Below are 18,221 nucleotides of genomic sequence, written 5' to 3' on the forward strand. Positions count from 1 at the left end.
ATAGATTAAGCCGAGTTGGATTTTAAAACAAAATCATTTACCTCGATTGTTTTGCAAACCGATTTAGCACCTCTTTAGGGTCAGCATGAATAATTACTATTGGCAATATCTTACCTACTACTTTTGAAGGAATAAATGCCCGTCTACTAGACTAAGAACTAAATATTATAGATATCTTCCGATAAAGTACTCTAACCAAGTACAAAGAATACTAAAAATAACGAAATAAAACATATCACGAAACATTCATTCATTCGTTGCGTCCATAAACCTCGGTCGACGATAACGATAACGTCACGTATTTATTATAATTTTATTCTGTTTCTGGCTACAAAGTTATAAGAATTAATAATAAATCTAGATGGAAAAATATTTTTTCATGGTTTTCAGGAACATTAAGGAAGACAGTTTTCATTTTTTTATTTTATTAAATTTTAGGTTTGAACCCGGAAACCTTCCCCTGAATACAGCCGTGTTGTACACGTTAAAATATACATTTCACATAAATGAAACAATCGCACTGATAACATTATTTGAACTCGATTTAGTTCAGATGTGCCCGCGAAGCCCTGTAGGGCTACCCGAGGAGAGCAGTTCGAGAACCACAAGCAAGTGCTGTTGCACTACAGTGCACAACACAACTGTTACGGTCATTATACCATACGACCGTTGCGGTCGCGAAACAGTGTAATAATAGCCGATGGGTAATAATACGGCGCACGAACGCGACCGCGTAGTTGGTCGCGACGCAAAACCGGGGAACGTGCGCGTCGCTGAAACATCAAGTCCCCGGGTCCGTGAGCGACGAGCTGCGTGCGGAACGCGTTCCGGGTTGACGTCCGGATGTTTTGCATAACACCGTAGACGTTGGACGTCCTAAACAAGTTGCACGCGTGTGTTCGGTACTTTCCCCTAGGTCGTAATTATTATCGGTTTTGCTCCCCCGAAACGAGCCGATAACAACACCGATAGCGAAGCGGCCGACGAGGGCAACGGCCCCGCCGCGGCACGTCGCGTTCGGCAACGTTATCGCGCCGCGCCGTAATCGCGTGCGGACGACGGCGCTGGCGTTGCGAGTGGGTACGACGACGTCAGTGAGACCGAAATAATACGACGTTCTCGGCACGTGCCGCCGGGAATATTTTTAAATAATTTTTCGCGTTTTCGACCGCGACGTCCGGGTATATACAGTGTGACGCGTTCGCGACCCATCCATGGTTACTGAATCGTTTTCGAACAACACTACCGCGCTGACCTCTACAGAGCACGTCGCCTACCCGCTTGCGGAGAATGCACACTCCAGCGTCTGTGCGCGGCTCTTGATATCCATTTTCAATAGTTTTCGTGCAATTGTCCTTCCCTACCACGTTGCCAGAAACCAACGACAACACCAGTCATCAAAACTGCACACTTATCGTTCATAACCGCACACATTTATTCTATATTGTTAAAAAGGGAAATTTGGAAGATCGATAGTTCAAAACTGGTTCACGTTGCCGTTTCGTATGATTTCCATTCATATTCATTTTTTTTATCCTGTGACCTATTTGGGATGGTGTTGCATAGCAAATCTTGGGATATTTTCGTTTTTAACTGTCCGAGTGAGCGCAGCGAGCAAGTGACCCCGCCCGGTCTCAAGGTGCACTCATATTATTTTAAATAAATGTATACGTTATTGATATATATCAATGTGTGCTGTATTGAACGGTTTAATTTGGCGGACATATGTGGGATTAAGATGTAAAAGTGTGCGGATTTGAACGACGATATGTTTTTGAAAGTGTGCGGTTATGAACGACGCCCTCCGGCAACTATTACCGCGGATTATTGTTTATGATCGAATGCACGATTACCGATTTTTTATCGTATTTAATTACGGTCAGATCACGGAACGCATTCAAATTATATTAATGTCTTCAAATGCCGAAAACGATCGTGGTAAATATCACCCTCGGTTCCATGTTAAGGCTTCAGTTCACTTTCAGTTCTTCATGTATCCCTTTTGGTCAACAAATATTTTAATTAAATTTAAATATTAGGTTCAGAATTTTTACGGTGGTTAAATTTTTAAATAGATCATTAGTTTCAGCAGACACGTAGCTGAGCGCTTAATCCGAATTGGTTCCAAAAAGTTCGAATTGGTTCCCGAATTCTTACGGAGGGTTCCCATTTTTTTACGGAGTAATTTCAATTTTCCTTCCCATTTCATACAGACTCAGGACTGTTTGCTTTAAGTAGGTATGGTTAAAAATTGTTTTTTCTAGTATTATGATAATTTCATTTTTTTGAAATTTGTTTATGCTTATTTTGATATAGGTATGCTTGTTTATAACACGAAAAGAAGTTAAAAAAAAAAAAAAAATAAAAAATATAACTTAACACGAAAATAAGTTAAGTTATATTTTTTTAATGTTTTGATTAAATATATTTATTGAATTATATAATTTTTAAATTTGACTTACATTTTCTTTTTACACATATCCAACGTCATCTGCTTTTTGATATCCAAATTTAAAACCATCTAACACCACAAGTTTTTTATTTTTTTCACTGTACATGAATTCGTATAAGTATATAAGTATATAACACGTAACGTACAGGGAACAACCAACAAGTAAAAACTAGATATTTAACCACACCACTCAAATCGTCATTATCTACGTATAATGTGTTTCTTATTTTATTTATATAAATATATTTATGATTGGAGAAATTATTAGATAAACTGAATTATTGGCAGAATCCATAGGCATAATCCATTATCAAAGATATTTTACAAAAATAGAATGCATAAAATATCGGGAACCAATTCGGATGCTGATATTTAGGTATGGGACCCGATTCGGATGCAGCCTAGCTGAAAGTTTGTAATTTGCACCACTGCAGGTAGTCGAAAGTAACGTTTGTAGTTTGCACCATAATAAGGGTACCTGTGTAGTTTTCACCACTCTCGGGTAGTCGAAAGTAGAATTTGTAATTTGCACCATAATGAGTATCTATTTGTTCGATTAACGTATATTCGATTATTCTTCGATATCCTCATCGACGTTGAGACTAGGTAGACTCGAATGACTAATAATTTTTCAGGATTTTTCACCTTACCTGGTAATAATTTGACGCAAGGGCGTATTTGAGAGGTGGGGGCGAAGGGGGCATTCGCTCCCCCCCATGGATCGTATTTTTTTTTAATATAATACATTGTCTTATTTAAAAAATGTTATGTACAAATAATTAAGAATATAAATTACTTAATAATATGATAATAAATTCAATAATATGTCAATTTGATCAGGGATATCAATTTTTGTTTATCTTCATATATCATAACATTTTTCGTTGAATATTGCTACGGTTATAGACATTTACAACCATAACCGAGGTATTTATCAGATAATATAAAGTAATTTAAAGTAACACTTTTTTTACCACATATTTACTAGTTAGTCATTTTTTGGTTCATTTATGCATATTGTATATTTTTGTATTTATTAGAGCTATATAAGTCCTTAATAATTTTACTCGCCTATTTTTTTTTTAATATCTGGTACTTTTTATTGTGCATAGTTATTTAGTCATTTTTTGTGCACAAATACATGCATAATTGTATATTTTATAGAACTATAACATTAGCTAATCCAAATAGTAATCATAATAACTGACAATATTTGTTTCTATATTTTCATAGGCGTGTTTACGGCTATGGCCACTCTAGCAATGGCCAGACCTGCAAAATTCAGCTCCGTTTTAAATTTATGCTTAAATCATTAAAGAAAATGATTAAATAAAACAGAACTAAATAATAAATATTTTCAGATAAAATATTATGTATGTATAGTATGTCTGTAACAAAAACTAACCAATAATATTTATTATCTAATAAATATTATATTTAATTTTTAATTTTTAATTTTCAATCTAATATCCATAGCTATAAGTACCCGTGTAGTTTTAGTTGTATTTTATGTTATATAACTTTTATTTTTTTGAAGAGAGTGAGTATATTATTTACTAGCTATAGTTACTGTAGTAGCTACAATTACTACGTACGTTCTCGAAGAAGTATAGACACGCCTATGCATATTTTTTAACTTGCAAATATTGGCCAAAAATATATTTTTGTAAATTGAAAACATGGTTAAAATCAAGAATAGGCCAGCATAAACTAACAGTATTGGCTTTGCTGCATATGCATAAAAATATTATTGTATCTATCGATGAAACAATCGACAAATTTGCCAAAATGAAAAAAAGAAATTTGAAATTTGTTATTTGACTACTTACCAACCTTATGTTTTCTACTTAGATATTTGTTAAATTAAATTACCTATCTTAAGTATTTTTTAAAGTTTTTAAAAAATAATTAATAGGTACTATTACTATAATTAATTGTTGTTTTTTTTATATAGGATTCAGGCTGAAGGTACAATTTTAATATAAGAACTATTTGTGAAATTACTATTTTTTCATTTTATTTGAACATAAGGTGTGATTTTAGTAAATCTAAAGAACAACCAAATCTATTTATTGCTTCTTCAATATTAATATCAATATCCTTTTCGCAACTTAAAAGAATAAGATTTTCAAGTCGTTTTTCACCCATTGTTGAGCTTCATAATTGTTGAGTCTTGTCTTTACTAATTTTACCTAAACGTAAATTAAATAGTGAATCATCAATTATAAATAATCTCTACTCGTAGTTTATAATAATGATTAGAGAACGGATTTAAATGCTTTAAAAAACAATAATAATGCATTAAAAAATACGGTTGAGTACACTCATAACAAAAATGATTTTTAACATTGAAAAAATTTGTCGATCAAATAAATTTAATCTGTAAATTTAAAATAAAAAATTAAAAAACAATTTAAATTAAATTAAATTTTTTTTTTATTGGGATTTTCACAAGCCATTTAGACTCTTGGTCGCTAAAACTAATTCCTTCCATTGTTCTCTATTGTATGTTTGTTCCCAGTCTCTTTCAATTTCTTCTAATATTTCCTTGACGCTATCCTTACATCTTTTCCGTGGTCTACCCTTTGGCCTCTTTTCTCTTATTATATATGTCAATGCTCCTTTCAATACACTTCTAAATTTAATTTAGTTTTATTTAATCTGTGGTTAGGTTTTGCAGTCGTTGGACAAACTATTCGTCTATTCTTATTAAATATTTCTATAAGTTCTATATATTTTACAATTTTTTTATACACTATGCAGGTATTAGATATTTTAATAATTTCTATATATTTTTAATTTTTTATTCATATTATATATTACATATTATTAGGCGCTTATTTGTATACGATTATAATTATTAATTTATGACTTTTTTCAAGAATATTTATTGTATATACTGAATTTTTCAAAAGCCAAATAAATGATATGGCAAACTATGGCAACGTTGCATATAAATTCGTTCTCAATCGTATTGTTTTTTGGGTTTTCTTTGGGTCAGCGGTAAGTTTTTTGTTAATTTTAAGTGTTCCCAATCGTTCAGCCAAAAAGGCATAACGTTCTCAATCGTTCAATAGCTTTCCTAATGCTTTGTAAGCCAGATATAAATTTGGGAACGCAGACACTAAATCAAAACTTGTTAAAACATGGAGGATACTAGATACTGTAATAGTATTTTTGTAACATATTGATTCAGTTTCATCATGATCAATTTCAGATTCACTGGTTTGTAAAGTTTTTGATTTTGATTCTGTGGTTTTTTTCATTGATAATGTGTCGTGAAGATTAGCCGGAAATGTACTTCCATCACGCAAAGGTACTACACTAGAACTAAATACTTTGTACTCATTTTTTAAATTTGATAACTAACCATACATAAATAACCCTTGAATTTTTACGTTGAATATATGTCCTTAACCGTGAATAGGTTAGGTACCTTGCATTGTTGCAGCGCCATCGTACGCCTGCGCTCATAAGTTCTTATTTCAATCAATGTGATGCTTCTCTGTTATTTCACGAAACTTTTCATACAATCCTTTTCCAGTCCCGTCAGCTGCAGCCTCAATTGCTACAAGCCTTTATTCAATGTCAACATACATATTAAGAAATCTTATTATAAATGAAAATTGCTTAATATTAGCAACAGCAGTAGTTGTGTCAATAATTACTGATAACAATCCAGCTTTTTTAATTTTAATTAAGATTGAGCATCTTACTAATCCTCCCAATATTTTAAAAATTTTATTTTGACTTATATGAGATAAAAAGTAAGTCTATTTAGTTTTTTTTTTTTTTTTTAATTTATTTAAGTGTATTTTTAAAACAGCATTATGGTGACTAAGAAGCTCTACTAATTTAAAAAAAAATGAAAATGTGTATTTATATACCACTAGCTTGTAAAAAAATTTCGATTTATTCCAACATAATCCTTAATATTCGTTAATCCGGCCGAGAAATTCAGTGTTCCCTAAATTTATGAGCACCTATATATATTATATATACCTATATATATTATATACCTGATGATGAATTTTTAATTCGAAACCGGTCGAACTTTACAAATATAATAAAACTCCAGGCTAAGCTTTTATTTATTTATTTCTATACATAAACTGTTTGTTTAATTATTTATTAATTTACGAGTATCAACCATTTAATAATTTTTAATTACACTTTTTATTATTTTATTATATAATAATTAGATTATTAATTATTAATTATAATTATAAACTATTAATACATAAATGTATTTACTGCTGGATTAAACATTTGTGGATCCCATAGGTAATAAAATGTTGGTCCCTACAAAATTATTATTTATATACATATTTAAACATTACTATCCAATAATTAAAATAAACAGCTTTAATGATAACCAACTATTATTAATAAATAAAATTATGTTTATTAATTTTTTTATTTGCAAAAAAATTGATTAATTATTATATTTCCATTTTTTTTTCAAAATAATTTTATTATTATTACTGCATACAACACCTACAACTTAATATATATTATAGATCATAATAACTTTTATTCTGTGTATTCGTAAATAAAATACAGATATAATAAAAAAAAAAAAAATAAAACTATAATTTTCCATCTTCGCAGGGCTCCTTAAGTGAGAGAGGCCCTAAGGCGAGTGCTTATTCCGTCTAGTGGGTAATCCAGCATTGTATGTATTCCTTTATCAGATTCCATTTTGTGGTCAAATTATCATCCCATTGTATAGAAAAAAATAGTTTTAAAAAAGGTTTTAAACCGCAGTTGATATTTACTGGACGTTTTCAGCATGCGAAAACGATTTTAAAAGAAGATATTAATTTAATATAATTTTATGTGTTATAAATTATCTCTAATAAAAATTTTATTGTTGAGATATTTTTGGTTAATCCGATATCAAATTTAAAATCACAAAAGAATTATTCTAATAGTTTAATATTTCAATTAAAAATGTTCATATTGTTATAATAATTGCTTAATATTTATGATTTATTCAGAATGAGTAGATCAAAATTTGCATTAATTAATGTTTTTGAGTTTACAAAATTATAACTATCAATATTAAGTCTTTAAAATGTGTAATATATACATAAGAATATTTAAAATCCAACATGAGAGTAACAAATAATGCTTAAAAATATCAATTAAAAATGTAAAACAAATTTTCAACATTGACAAGCTGAGAAATTGTTTTACTTAGAAAAATAAATTAAGAAAAACTATTTGAATAGTTATAAAAATAATTTAACTTTTATTTAAAGATAATTTGTAGCTATTAGTTAATAATATAATAAACCTTTTTGATTAACTTTTTATATTTAATCCCAAAGTTGAAGACATACATTTTAAATTATGCAAAAAGGAATGTTGTCATTCTAACGTTAAAATAATGAGGTCTTACTATAATTGAACTAAATAAGTAATAATGTATCAAGGTATGATCTCAATTTAATAAGGTTCTTCATTGATTTTTAACAAGAGTTTATCAGTAAAGCGACCATTAAACAGAAGTTAAACAGAGCAAATATTTTAAAAACAAAACATTTTGTTACAAATACACTATTATTTATAAATACAGTTTACAATAATTGTGCAGTAGAATTGGCTGCAATGTCTAATAATTTCCAAGCAGCTCTTGGATTTACTTCTTCTAAATCTCTACACATTGCCCAAGTATACATCACTCTGATTACAGTATGAGGATCTCCATCAATAATTAATCCATTAATATCTTTAATATACATGATTTGCTGGGCACTGAATGATATTATTAAAACTGGACCATGGCTCATTAATTTTCCAGTGACTACATCTACATTGTGTACATCTAATACTTTGCAGTATGTTTGATGGCCCTTTTTTCGATGCTCATTTATAGGATGTGATAGTACTCTATAAGGAGCTTCAAAACACCAGTCTTTAAGAATTTCTAGATCTTCCCGTGCAATAGCTTCAAGTACATTTGGTATGATATCAGTTTCGCATTGACGAATAAAGTTTACTAAACTGAAATCAGGTTCAACACGACATAATTCTGTTACTACATCTGACATTTCAGCATTTTGAAATACTGATGACAAAGTATTTGTAACAGAACGTGTAGCACGTGCTAATACATGATCACTGTCATCAAAACGTTCTTTGAGGTCCGATAATTTTTGCATAAATGAATTTTCAGATTTAAATTTATTCCAACTTTCCCATATCCTAAAAACAAAATTAGTTTGTATTAAACATTTGGTTAGGTTATTTTTATTTAATATTTTTATATTTTATATTTATTCAATATAACTTAAACTTAAATTAACATAAATAAACTTATTAATCACATTTTATTTAAGATAAATACTATTTATTTTTCATTTCTAATAATTATTTTTGAATTATTAGAAATAGTATTAAATTATTTTGATTGTTAATTATTCTACTATCAGTAAAACTAAATATTTAAATACATTAAAATTAACTAAAATACTGTAGGGTTAAAAAAATCTACTATATTTGTCCTCAAACATAAGAAATGTTTTGAGACTTGGCCAAAAAATTTAATCTAGTTATTTCTTACAATATTTAATTTTAAAATGTATTAACTACATCCCGAGATTAAATATTTGTTAATTATTCAAATAATATTAGTGAATAAAATAGTATACTTAAATGAAACTATTTCATTATGTTCTCAAATGATAATAAGATATAATTAATATTCTTACTTTCATTTTTACATTAATTCCGATTGTTAATTTCATTTAATCGTTATTTTTATACATAAAAATAACATTTTATTATGAGAAACAACATGAAGTTACTAAAAACTATTTTTAATAAAATATTTAATAATTTAGTTTATTCTCCTGTAATTTATACACCATATTTTTTATAATGTATAAATATTTAAATTTAAATTTAAACCAATTCAATGACATAACCTAATATTATAATTAAGAATCATACATAGATAAACTCAAATTATTTTATAACTATATTTTAATTAAATATTGTTTACATGGAATCTTTATGAATAGTAATGCCAGTTTCTGTTTCATTAGGAACAAATCGACCTTGGTTTCCCAAGTCTGACCGTTTTCTTAAAGATTTAGGCGCTTTGTACACCTAAAATATAAATAAAAATTATTATACTAATATGGTTTTAGGTATTATTGTTTAACTACTTACATGTGAATTTAATGAAGTTTCGCTATCAATTTGTGCTGAAATGGCTTCAGCAGTATTTGAAAATGACTTTACAGGTCCGGACTGACCAATTTTTGTTCCACTTTCCAAAACAGTTTTGCTAATACTTCCACTGATTTTTCCTGATTTTAAAAACATGTAAAAATCATATTAAAAATGAAATAAATTTATTAACAATTAGTAAAAACATATACAGTCAAAACGTATAGCTATATTAAATACTTAATTTTATAAAATATTACATTTATATCAAATAATATTATATAATTTTAATAAAATTAATAAAATTTTAGAACAAATGTGTATAAAAATTATAAAAACATTAAGAGGCATTAATGTTAAACCAAGACACAAAATGCTCATGATAATAGCTAAATTATTACTAAATAATACAATATAATAAAAAAACAACAATTAAGTTGATAAGATACTATGAAAAAATTTTGATTTTAAAAAGGTTATTAGAAAAAATGTATTATATATATAAATATAATTGAAGGCAGTAATAAATTATTAAAATGATTTCGAATGATATTGTATATTTTATTTTTAAATAACCATAATTGTTTTAATAAATAATAATAAACAAATGATCTAATGTTAATAAATTATATTTTTGATACACAAACTATTACAAGAGTTTTAATAACATGAAGCTGGATTAAGACATATGCACCCAGGGGCTAACCTTCTTAAAATTCAGCACTTTAATAGTTTTTTTTACTCTAAATGATACCTACATTATTTCAAAACTATTTGCCATTAAAACCTTGCTCCTGTGACAGATGTTCTTCTCGATTCCCCTTTAATCCAGCTCTAACATGAAGAGTACCCAATCATTCAAAAGGAGAAAAAAAACTTCAGCAAAAAGTTTCATTAAAAATTTAAAAATTATAGTTAAATAATTATATATATATATATAATAAGTTATTATATCAAAGCTTATTAATTTATACACAGATATTATAAAAATTGCAAATTAAAAATATTTGATTTGTTGACATTTTAATTTTTTATTTATTTACCGAATACAGTTTACGAATTTTGTATAAATTATAAGATAGAGAATATTCTATTATTAATAAATTATATTTTAATGTTTTGTTGAATAATTGTTTGTAATTTTAAACTTTTGGCTAAATTCAAAAATTACCTATCTAAAACCCAGACAAGATACAACAAAATTGTTCTTCAAAATCTTTAACATATAACTCTATTCATATTTAAAAAAATGGGTTAAAAAACTATTTAAATATTTATTTTATATCGATTAATGTATTTATCAACAATATATAAAGGGTATGAAAAACTAAAAACTTTATTTGTTTTCTGTAAAATGTAATATTAATGATTTGTCTTACTTAATCTCTTGAGTACAGTTATAAATATATAATTATTACTAAAAACTATACCAGCTTTTTTTGCTAAATCAGATTCACTAGCTTGATTCACTTTAGTCTTGACTGTATTCATAACTATGTTCACAACACTTTTGGCTTGCTGAGTGACTTTGAATGTTTCAGATTCAATTGTATTCAATTTCTGTCTGAAAATTGTATATATTTACTAACTGTAGAACTTTATGACTATTTTACATTAATACCTAGCTTTAATTAGATTGTCCGATTCTTCCAGCTTCTTTTTCTCAGCACGAAATTGTTCTAAATTTTGCTTCATTTCTTTGTTTTTAGCTATCTCATCTCTTATGTTATTGAAAACTTGCATAAAAAAATTTGGTTTTTGGGGAGGTGTTGATGAATAATACTTGAGACAGTGCTATAATGAAATAACAATACAATAAAACACATTATATTTTTATGTTATTCTTGATAACATTTTAATTCTGTACCGATTATAGTTAACTATCCTAGACATTTGTTGAAATTCAACAAGTGAAAAACTTATAAAGAATTTATTCATTTTTTAACTCGGAGTAACAAAATGTCAACAAAAAGCAATGTGTTTTTTAGAACATGCAGTTTTTTTATAATTAGTAAAATTATAATATAGGTTAAAAGTAAGATCTCTTAGTTAAAATTATTATACAACTTGAATCAATCACGTGATACGGGATAATGGATTTAATTTTTCACGAAGCACAACTGCGAATGGAAATATACGGAAAACCACACTACGTTTTTTCGTGAACCGAAGCATTGATTACTTCACCATACGAATACAATTTACTTACCGTATTTCTGTAGATATATCTGTACCGAGGCCAAACAGAATACATGGTAAATGTTCGAAAAATAGTCCTTAAAAATCACAAAACTACAATTTAACCAGCATTTGGTGAAAAATGTCTACTGTATTAGAAACATCGTCGATCCGGACGGACGACGGTAAATGAAAGAAATGTGATAAAAATTAAATGATAAGATGACGAGAAAAAAGGCGATTTCAGTCAATTACACATGGTCGACAAAATTGTGGGACAAATGTTGCAAGCCCCATCTATCAAATGGGGTTGTCAGTGATATTGAAATTGATCCTGTAAAACATGAATGGATCGATTTTAAACATTAAAATTATCGTGAGAAAACGAAAGACGACAAATACGAAAAAACGAGTTGGCAGAAAAACGAGTCGGTGGTCGTTAATGCCACGGGTCTATTGACCGCTGTCCCGTCGTTAACTGATCAACGAAATTCCACTACTCCCACACACCCGACTAAAACCACGTTCTGAGCAATCGGTGTTCGCCGCCCGATCTTTCGCGTTACGCAACTCATGATAACCTGGGCAACGCGAATCGCTATTTTCAGGATTTTTTGAGGGTAATTTTTATACTCGTTCAGTTATCCGAAAAATCAATGTAACAAGTTGGTCGTGACATTGACTGCCGTTCACCGATCCGCGAAATCACTGAAAACCGTTTAAAAAACACGGTCGTCCGGTGTCCTATGAATATTATTCATGGCAGAAAAGACGTAGAATTTTTTAATATTCGTAAATAATAATTCCATAATTCCATAAATTAAGCAAACCGTGGCCCAAGATTATCATTAGGAAAAACTTATCACGAAACCACGAAGATAATGATAAAACACGTTGATAATGGAAATTGTGCCGGACGTAAAGACACGGTTTAAAGTTGAACATGCAATAATTTTCCTCCAATCGTTCCGTAGAGTTTTGCACCGGATTGCCGTTTTAAATTCCGGAAAAACGATTCCGCGCCTTTAATACATAACCGTCGACATTTAATGAATTGAAAAACTCGAAAGATGTGGTCCGATACATTTCTCATCGTGTTTATCTCGATATGTACAGCTTTGTTGGGAGAAGGTAAATTTCGGTTGTTTTTTGTATTTTTTTTTTTTTTACTTTTTATTATTGTTTTGTGGCCAATTCGACGCTTGAAAGTAAACATTCGATTGATTTTTCTTACTTTTCTGTAAGACATGTGTCCACATCAGTTATATTCTTAAGTTAATAGCATTACACTTAAATGCAATTGAGGTAGTCACAGTTTCGTTCCATTACTTAACAAAGCTGATTATTAAAATTGCTGCATTACAGAAAAAGAAAACAATTAGAAAACAAGTTTTTTTTTTCTAGTCCATAGATATAATTATATATATCTAACTCATCAGTTATTATCAAGTATCTAAACTTTTCTTATCGTTAGTTTGATTATATATTGCCTCAAATATTATTTGATTTTATTAAATCTTATATTAAGTATGTAGATTTCAAACAATAACATTTTTTTGTATACATAATTTTGAATTTAAAATGTATACAATACACTAATATTGCTTGCAAATAAAATAATTGCTATTTTTCTTAAATTTTTCTTTATTTCAAGTTTTGATATTTTATAGTTTCAATAATGATTTTATTTTAGGTTTATAATTTTTAGTCTATATATTAATCAGTTTGTTAAAGAAATTTAGATTAATATTTTAATGAGTAAATCAACATTTTTTTGTTATTTTATTTACAAGTGATTTTTAATATATAGTTAATTATTCATTTTCATCTACTGAAAATATATTATTTAAATAAACTTGAAAGATGTCAAACAATTTGTGGACAAAGTTTACCACATCATTAGATTATTATATATATTTAAATGCAAATATACTTTTATTGATTACATTAGATAATTGTTTTTGTTGTATTAATATAACAATAATTATTATTCTGTTTCATAAAGTATGAGTAATACTATTATAGCAATGTTTTATGTTTGAATTTTCAAATTTAATGCCATTATAATTATAAATTTGCTGGCCCGATTGTGACTTCTAATATCGTAGTTATTATTGGAATTGTTCAGCTTATAGCATTATTATTGTACCTTTTTGTTTTTTCAAATGATATTTGTCATATTTCCATAAAGCTTTAATTTGTGGTGAGTAATTTGCAAAGATTAAATTACATTTTATTTGTTTAATATATTTCAAGAATATGTGGACAGGCTATTTTCATAGATTGTATTCAATTATAACCTAGCAGGCATGTTGCCAGGGGGGGTTACAAATGTTGTACCCCCTCCCTCTTGAGTGTGTTATACTTAAGTCTTATAAAGATAAAAACTCATCATAAACCGTGATGAACAAATATTTATCATAACAAATTATATACATATTACAAATGTATATATTCATGTGTATTGTACTTGTATGTATTGTACGCTTATACAATAAAGTATACGTAAAGTTATTATTTTGTATAATAATAATAATAATAATTTTGAATAACACGTCACTTTTGAATTACCTAGCCAGTACCATAACAAAAAAATGTATGCTCCTCCGCAAAAATAAGAAATGAGCCCCTAAATTTTGTTTAGGTAGGTATATTAGTTTAAAAATATTAATCTGATATAGGTAAATCACTTATTTAATATTACCATTGATTATATATATACTATGGATTGCTCACTGGCCGGTTTTCGATGGAATGAAAAAAAAATTCTGATAGAGAGCGATTCAAAACTAATAATAATTAAATCTTATTTAATTTTGGTCGTTGTGTCGTATAGATGGTAGAGACGGGCGTGTATCGATCAGTATATTATGCGAGCACCTTGCACGAAAATTTGTCAAATTTTATTTAATTCGTTAAGATTATTTTGTTCGGTGGTTTAACATGTAAGTTTGAGTATCTAAAAATATACTAGACAGTCGGAAAAATTCACATTGTATTTTTTATTTATTAATATTTTATTTTAATAAATTTATTATAATATAATTTTGAATCTCATAAGGATATTTTAGTGCCCTTAAGATTCCCCATGGAATGTTAGTTACATAGAGTAATAAAACGCTTTATCTTTAATATTGTTATTACTTAAGCTGGGTCCACACGATGATTGTAAAACGCGATAGTTACTATCATGTGAATGTCATCATGTGAACTTGTCGATAGTGACTATCGGACTATGGAGAAAACTACCACAGAATAATGCATGCATGATAGTTGAGAGTTACTATCATTGTGTGGATCCAGCTTTACCGTAGGTATTTCCCACAGATGTATATAATATTTAATATATATATATATATAATATATAAATCTGTGGTATTTCCACATGATAAGATTATACGTATTATAGATTACCTTACGTTTACGAACATATTTAATAATAATAATAGATTATATAAACATAGATTAACACTAATTTAATTTGAAAAAACAATTATTCAATTTTTTTTTCACGGGAATTTACTTTAACCAAAGTCCCCAAATTACCATGGGCCACCCCCTGCAACGCAGGGTTTGCGGGCCCAAAATTACGCAACTATACCTAGGTACGTGTCTGTATTCTAGTGTTGGATAATTGATTTAAAAACTTTTTGTATAATTTCTTTTAAAACTATTATGTATCTTTTTAAGTATTACATAGGTAATATAATGATTTGAAAAAGTTTTTTTTTATAAATTATTTTGTATTGTTTAATGATTAATTTTAATTAATGTTAACTATGAATTCCATTATATAAAATTTAGGGATTATTCTAAGGATTTTTATCAACTCCGCATTTTGTTTGAATAAGCCTATCAAAATAGAACCATGATCTCAAAATATACTGTCAAATTATAGATAAGAATGATAAAATTTGTAGCTTTTAGGTGAAGTCATTTAAAATGTAACTTATTTAAAGGACATAAAACAATTTACATTCGTGTTCAAAGTATTAATTTTTACTTTGCTCATAAATCATAATGTAATGTATAAAATAACACTAAACCACATTCGATTACAAATCAATTATGCAAAGTTTATTATCAAGCGCGCATCTAGCTTTTACGAACACGCAAAATAAGCCCAACTGCGCTTTAAAGTAAGCCCTGATAAAATTATTAAAACCATAATAAAACGTCTGTTAACAGGGTTGACATGGCTATTAGTGTATAGAACAGAAAAATACCAAAAGCTCAAAGTGGAAATTGAAAAATCTAGTAAAAAACGTAAGTTTTCCAATTTTTCAATATTTTTTATGTTACTTTGTTGATTTATTTAATGAGTGAATGTTATTAAATATTCAAATTTTGTACATAATAAAAATTAATTTAAGAATTTTTTATAATTTTTCAGTTGAAAAACGCAAAGAAGCTCATGGAGATTCAGTAGATAAACAACAAAAAAAAAAAATTGAACGAGTCGAGGAAAAACTTAAAATTAACAATCGTGATTTGTCAATGGTAAAAATGAAATCAATGTTTGCCATAGGTTTTGCATTTACAGCACTATTAAGCATGTTCAACAGCATGTGAGTTTGTACAATATTTTGTATTTGACAACATTTTTAGTAAAATATTTTATATTTTTCATAGATTTGATGGACGTGTTGTAGCAAGATTACCTTTCACACCAATTCCCTGGGTACAAGGATTGTCACATAGAAACTTACCTGGTGATAATTATACTGAATGTTCATTCATATTCTTGTATATATTGTGTACTATGTCAATACGTCAAGTAAGACCTGATTATATGTAAGTCATCCATCAAATATTAATTACAGTTGTTTCAATTTTTTTGTGTTATAGAATATTCAGAAGTTATTAGGATTCGCTCCATCAAGAATGGCTAATAAACAAAGTGGTGGTATATTTGGTCCTCAAACTCAACAATTTAAATAAAAATCTTTTAATAGAGTAATTCAATTATTTATGTAATTTAATTTTGATTTAAATTTTGAAATAAAGTTTTTTTTTAGAATAAAATTATGAAAATAAATTTGTACTTTAATAATTTTATTTGAGAGAAATTTGCAAATAGAATTTCAACTCAAGATTAATTAAAATGTTATACTTGGTCCAGTGAAAACAAAATAAAATAAATTATTTGAGATACCTAAACTAAATATGACATCCCATCTGAAATAATTTATTCAATCCTAAGATAAATGTTTGTTAGAAAAGAATATCTACAATATTTTTAGTGATAGCAATTAATTAACAAAATATATTTTTGAACTATTATCTTCTGATTTTAATAATATTTTAGATTTTATTTTGTTACTACTTTTCATAAAATTGATTATCGATAATGAATAAGTGTATACCAACTAAAAGATACAATTCTTATATCATTATTAAAATTCTCTGAAATCTCTAAAATGTATTTTATACCAGTGATTATTCCATTATTACATGCCACACAAATAAAATGTAATTTATTTTTATCACCTTGATTACTTATTCTTTAAATTACTAAAATATAAGTAACAATTTATAAATATTCAATTTCTTACATATGAATAAAACCAAATTCAATTATAAAATTATTGTAATAATTAATTTTATTAATTTTGTAAATATGTGAACATATATACACTCAATAATATATTTTATCATTGATAATTTATGTTAAAATTTGTGTCTGAAATGTTCATTCTTAGAAGTTATTATTTAAATAGAATCAGTGATAAATAAACCTTGAATATACAAATCAATACACAAAATAAATTGGAAGTAAATTTTAGTTAAAGAATAATTTTATGTAAATTAAAAGTACATTTTTATTATTCATTGAGGAAAGATATAATATTTATTTTTCAGGAAAATGTTATTAAATAATAATTGTATTATAGTTTTCATATATAAATAATATATTTTTATTTAAATTGATTGATGAAAGAAAAAAGAATATTAAAAACTAACATAATTGATTATTTTATTTTTAACTGGTACTTATATAATTTATAGAAGAACTGAAATATTGCTTTTAAAATAAATTAAAAGATCTTTTATTCTTAGAATTAAACTTTCATTTCTAAACATCAATATATATTGCTTAAATATTACTAACATTAAATTCATCTATCATAAGTAATAAATAATTCTTAATTTTTAAATATTTATTAAATGAATTAAGAATTACTAACAGCAAATCAATATATTATATATATATATATATATATATATATATATATATTATTGAAAAGTGATTTTACAAAAGTATGAAGTGGTCCAAAAAACAAGTTAATAAATTGGTATAATTCAACAATGAACAGTTTTAAATAGAGAAACATTTTTATTAGTATTTATTGACAATATATGATAAATGTAGGGGTCAGATATAATATTGGGCATTGGCAGTAAAGATTTC

The 18,221-nt window shown here is 27.2% G+C and overlaps 2 protein-coding genes across 2 annotated transcripts; one reads left to right on the forward strand and one right to left on the reverse strand.

Annotated features, from left to right (window-relative positions):
- Positions 1-7,883: 7,883 nt before the first annotated feature.
- LOC112691672 (mitochondrial import inner membrane translocase subunit TIM44) lies at positions 7,884-12,022 on the reverse strand. The gene is made up of 6 exons (XM_025566018.1): positions 11,841-12,022; positions 11,253-11,425; positions 11,062-11,195; positions 9,632-9,771; positions 9,462-9,568; positions 7,884-8,662 (listed from the first exon to the last, which is right to left on the reverse strand). Exons 1-6 carry the CDS (start codon positions 11,883-11,885, stop codon positions 8,035-8,037), a joined length of 1,227 nt encoding a protein of 408 aa, XP_025421803.1. The 5' UTR covers positions 11,886-12,022; the 3' UTR covers positions 7,884-8,034.
- An 857-nt stretch (positions 12,023-12,879) lies between these two features.
- Positions 12,880-16,784, forward strand: LOC112691673 (calcium load-activated calcium channel). Its single transcript, XM_025566019.1, has 5 exons — positions 12,880-12,940; positions 15,998-16,075; positions 16,203-16,377; positions 16,442-16,586; positions 16,658-16,784. Exons 1-5 carry the CDS (start codon positions 12,880-12,882, stop codon positions 16,748-16,750), a joined length of 552 nt encoding a protein of 183 aa, XP_025421804.1. The 3' UTR covers positions 16,751-16,784.
- Positions 16,785-18,221: the final 1,437 nt, after the last annotated feature.

The sequence above is a fragment of the Sipha flava genome, unplaced genomic scaffold, assembly GCF_003268045.1.
Source record: "Sipha flava isolate LNK unplaced genomic scaffold, YSA_version1 65_pilon_pilon, whole genome shotgun sequence".
Classification (NCBI taxonomy): Eukaryota; Metazoa; Arthropoda; class Insecta; order Hemiptera; family Aphididae; genus Sipha; species Sipha flava.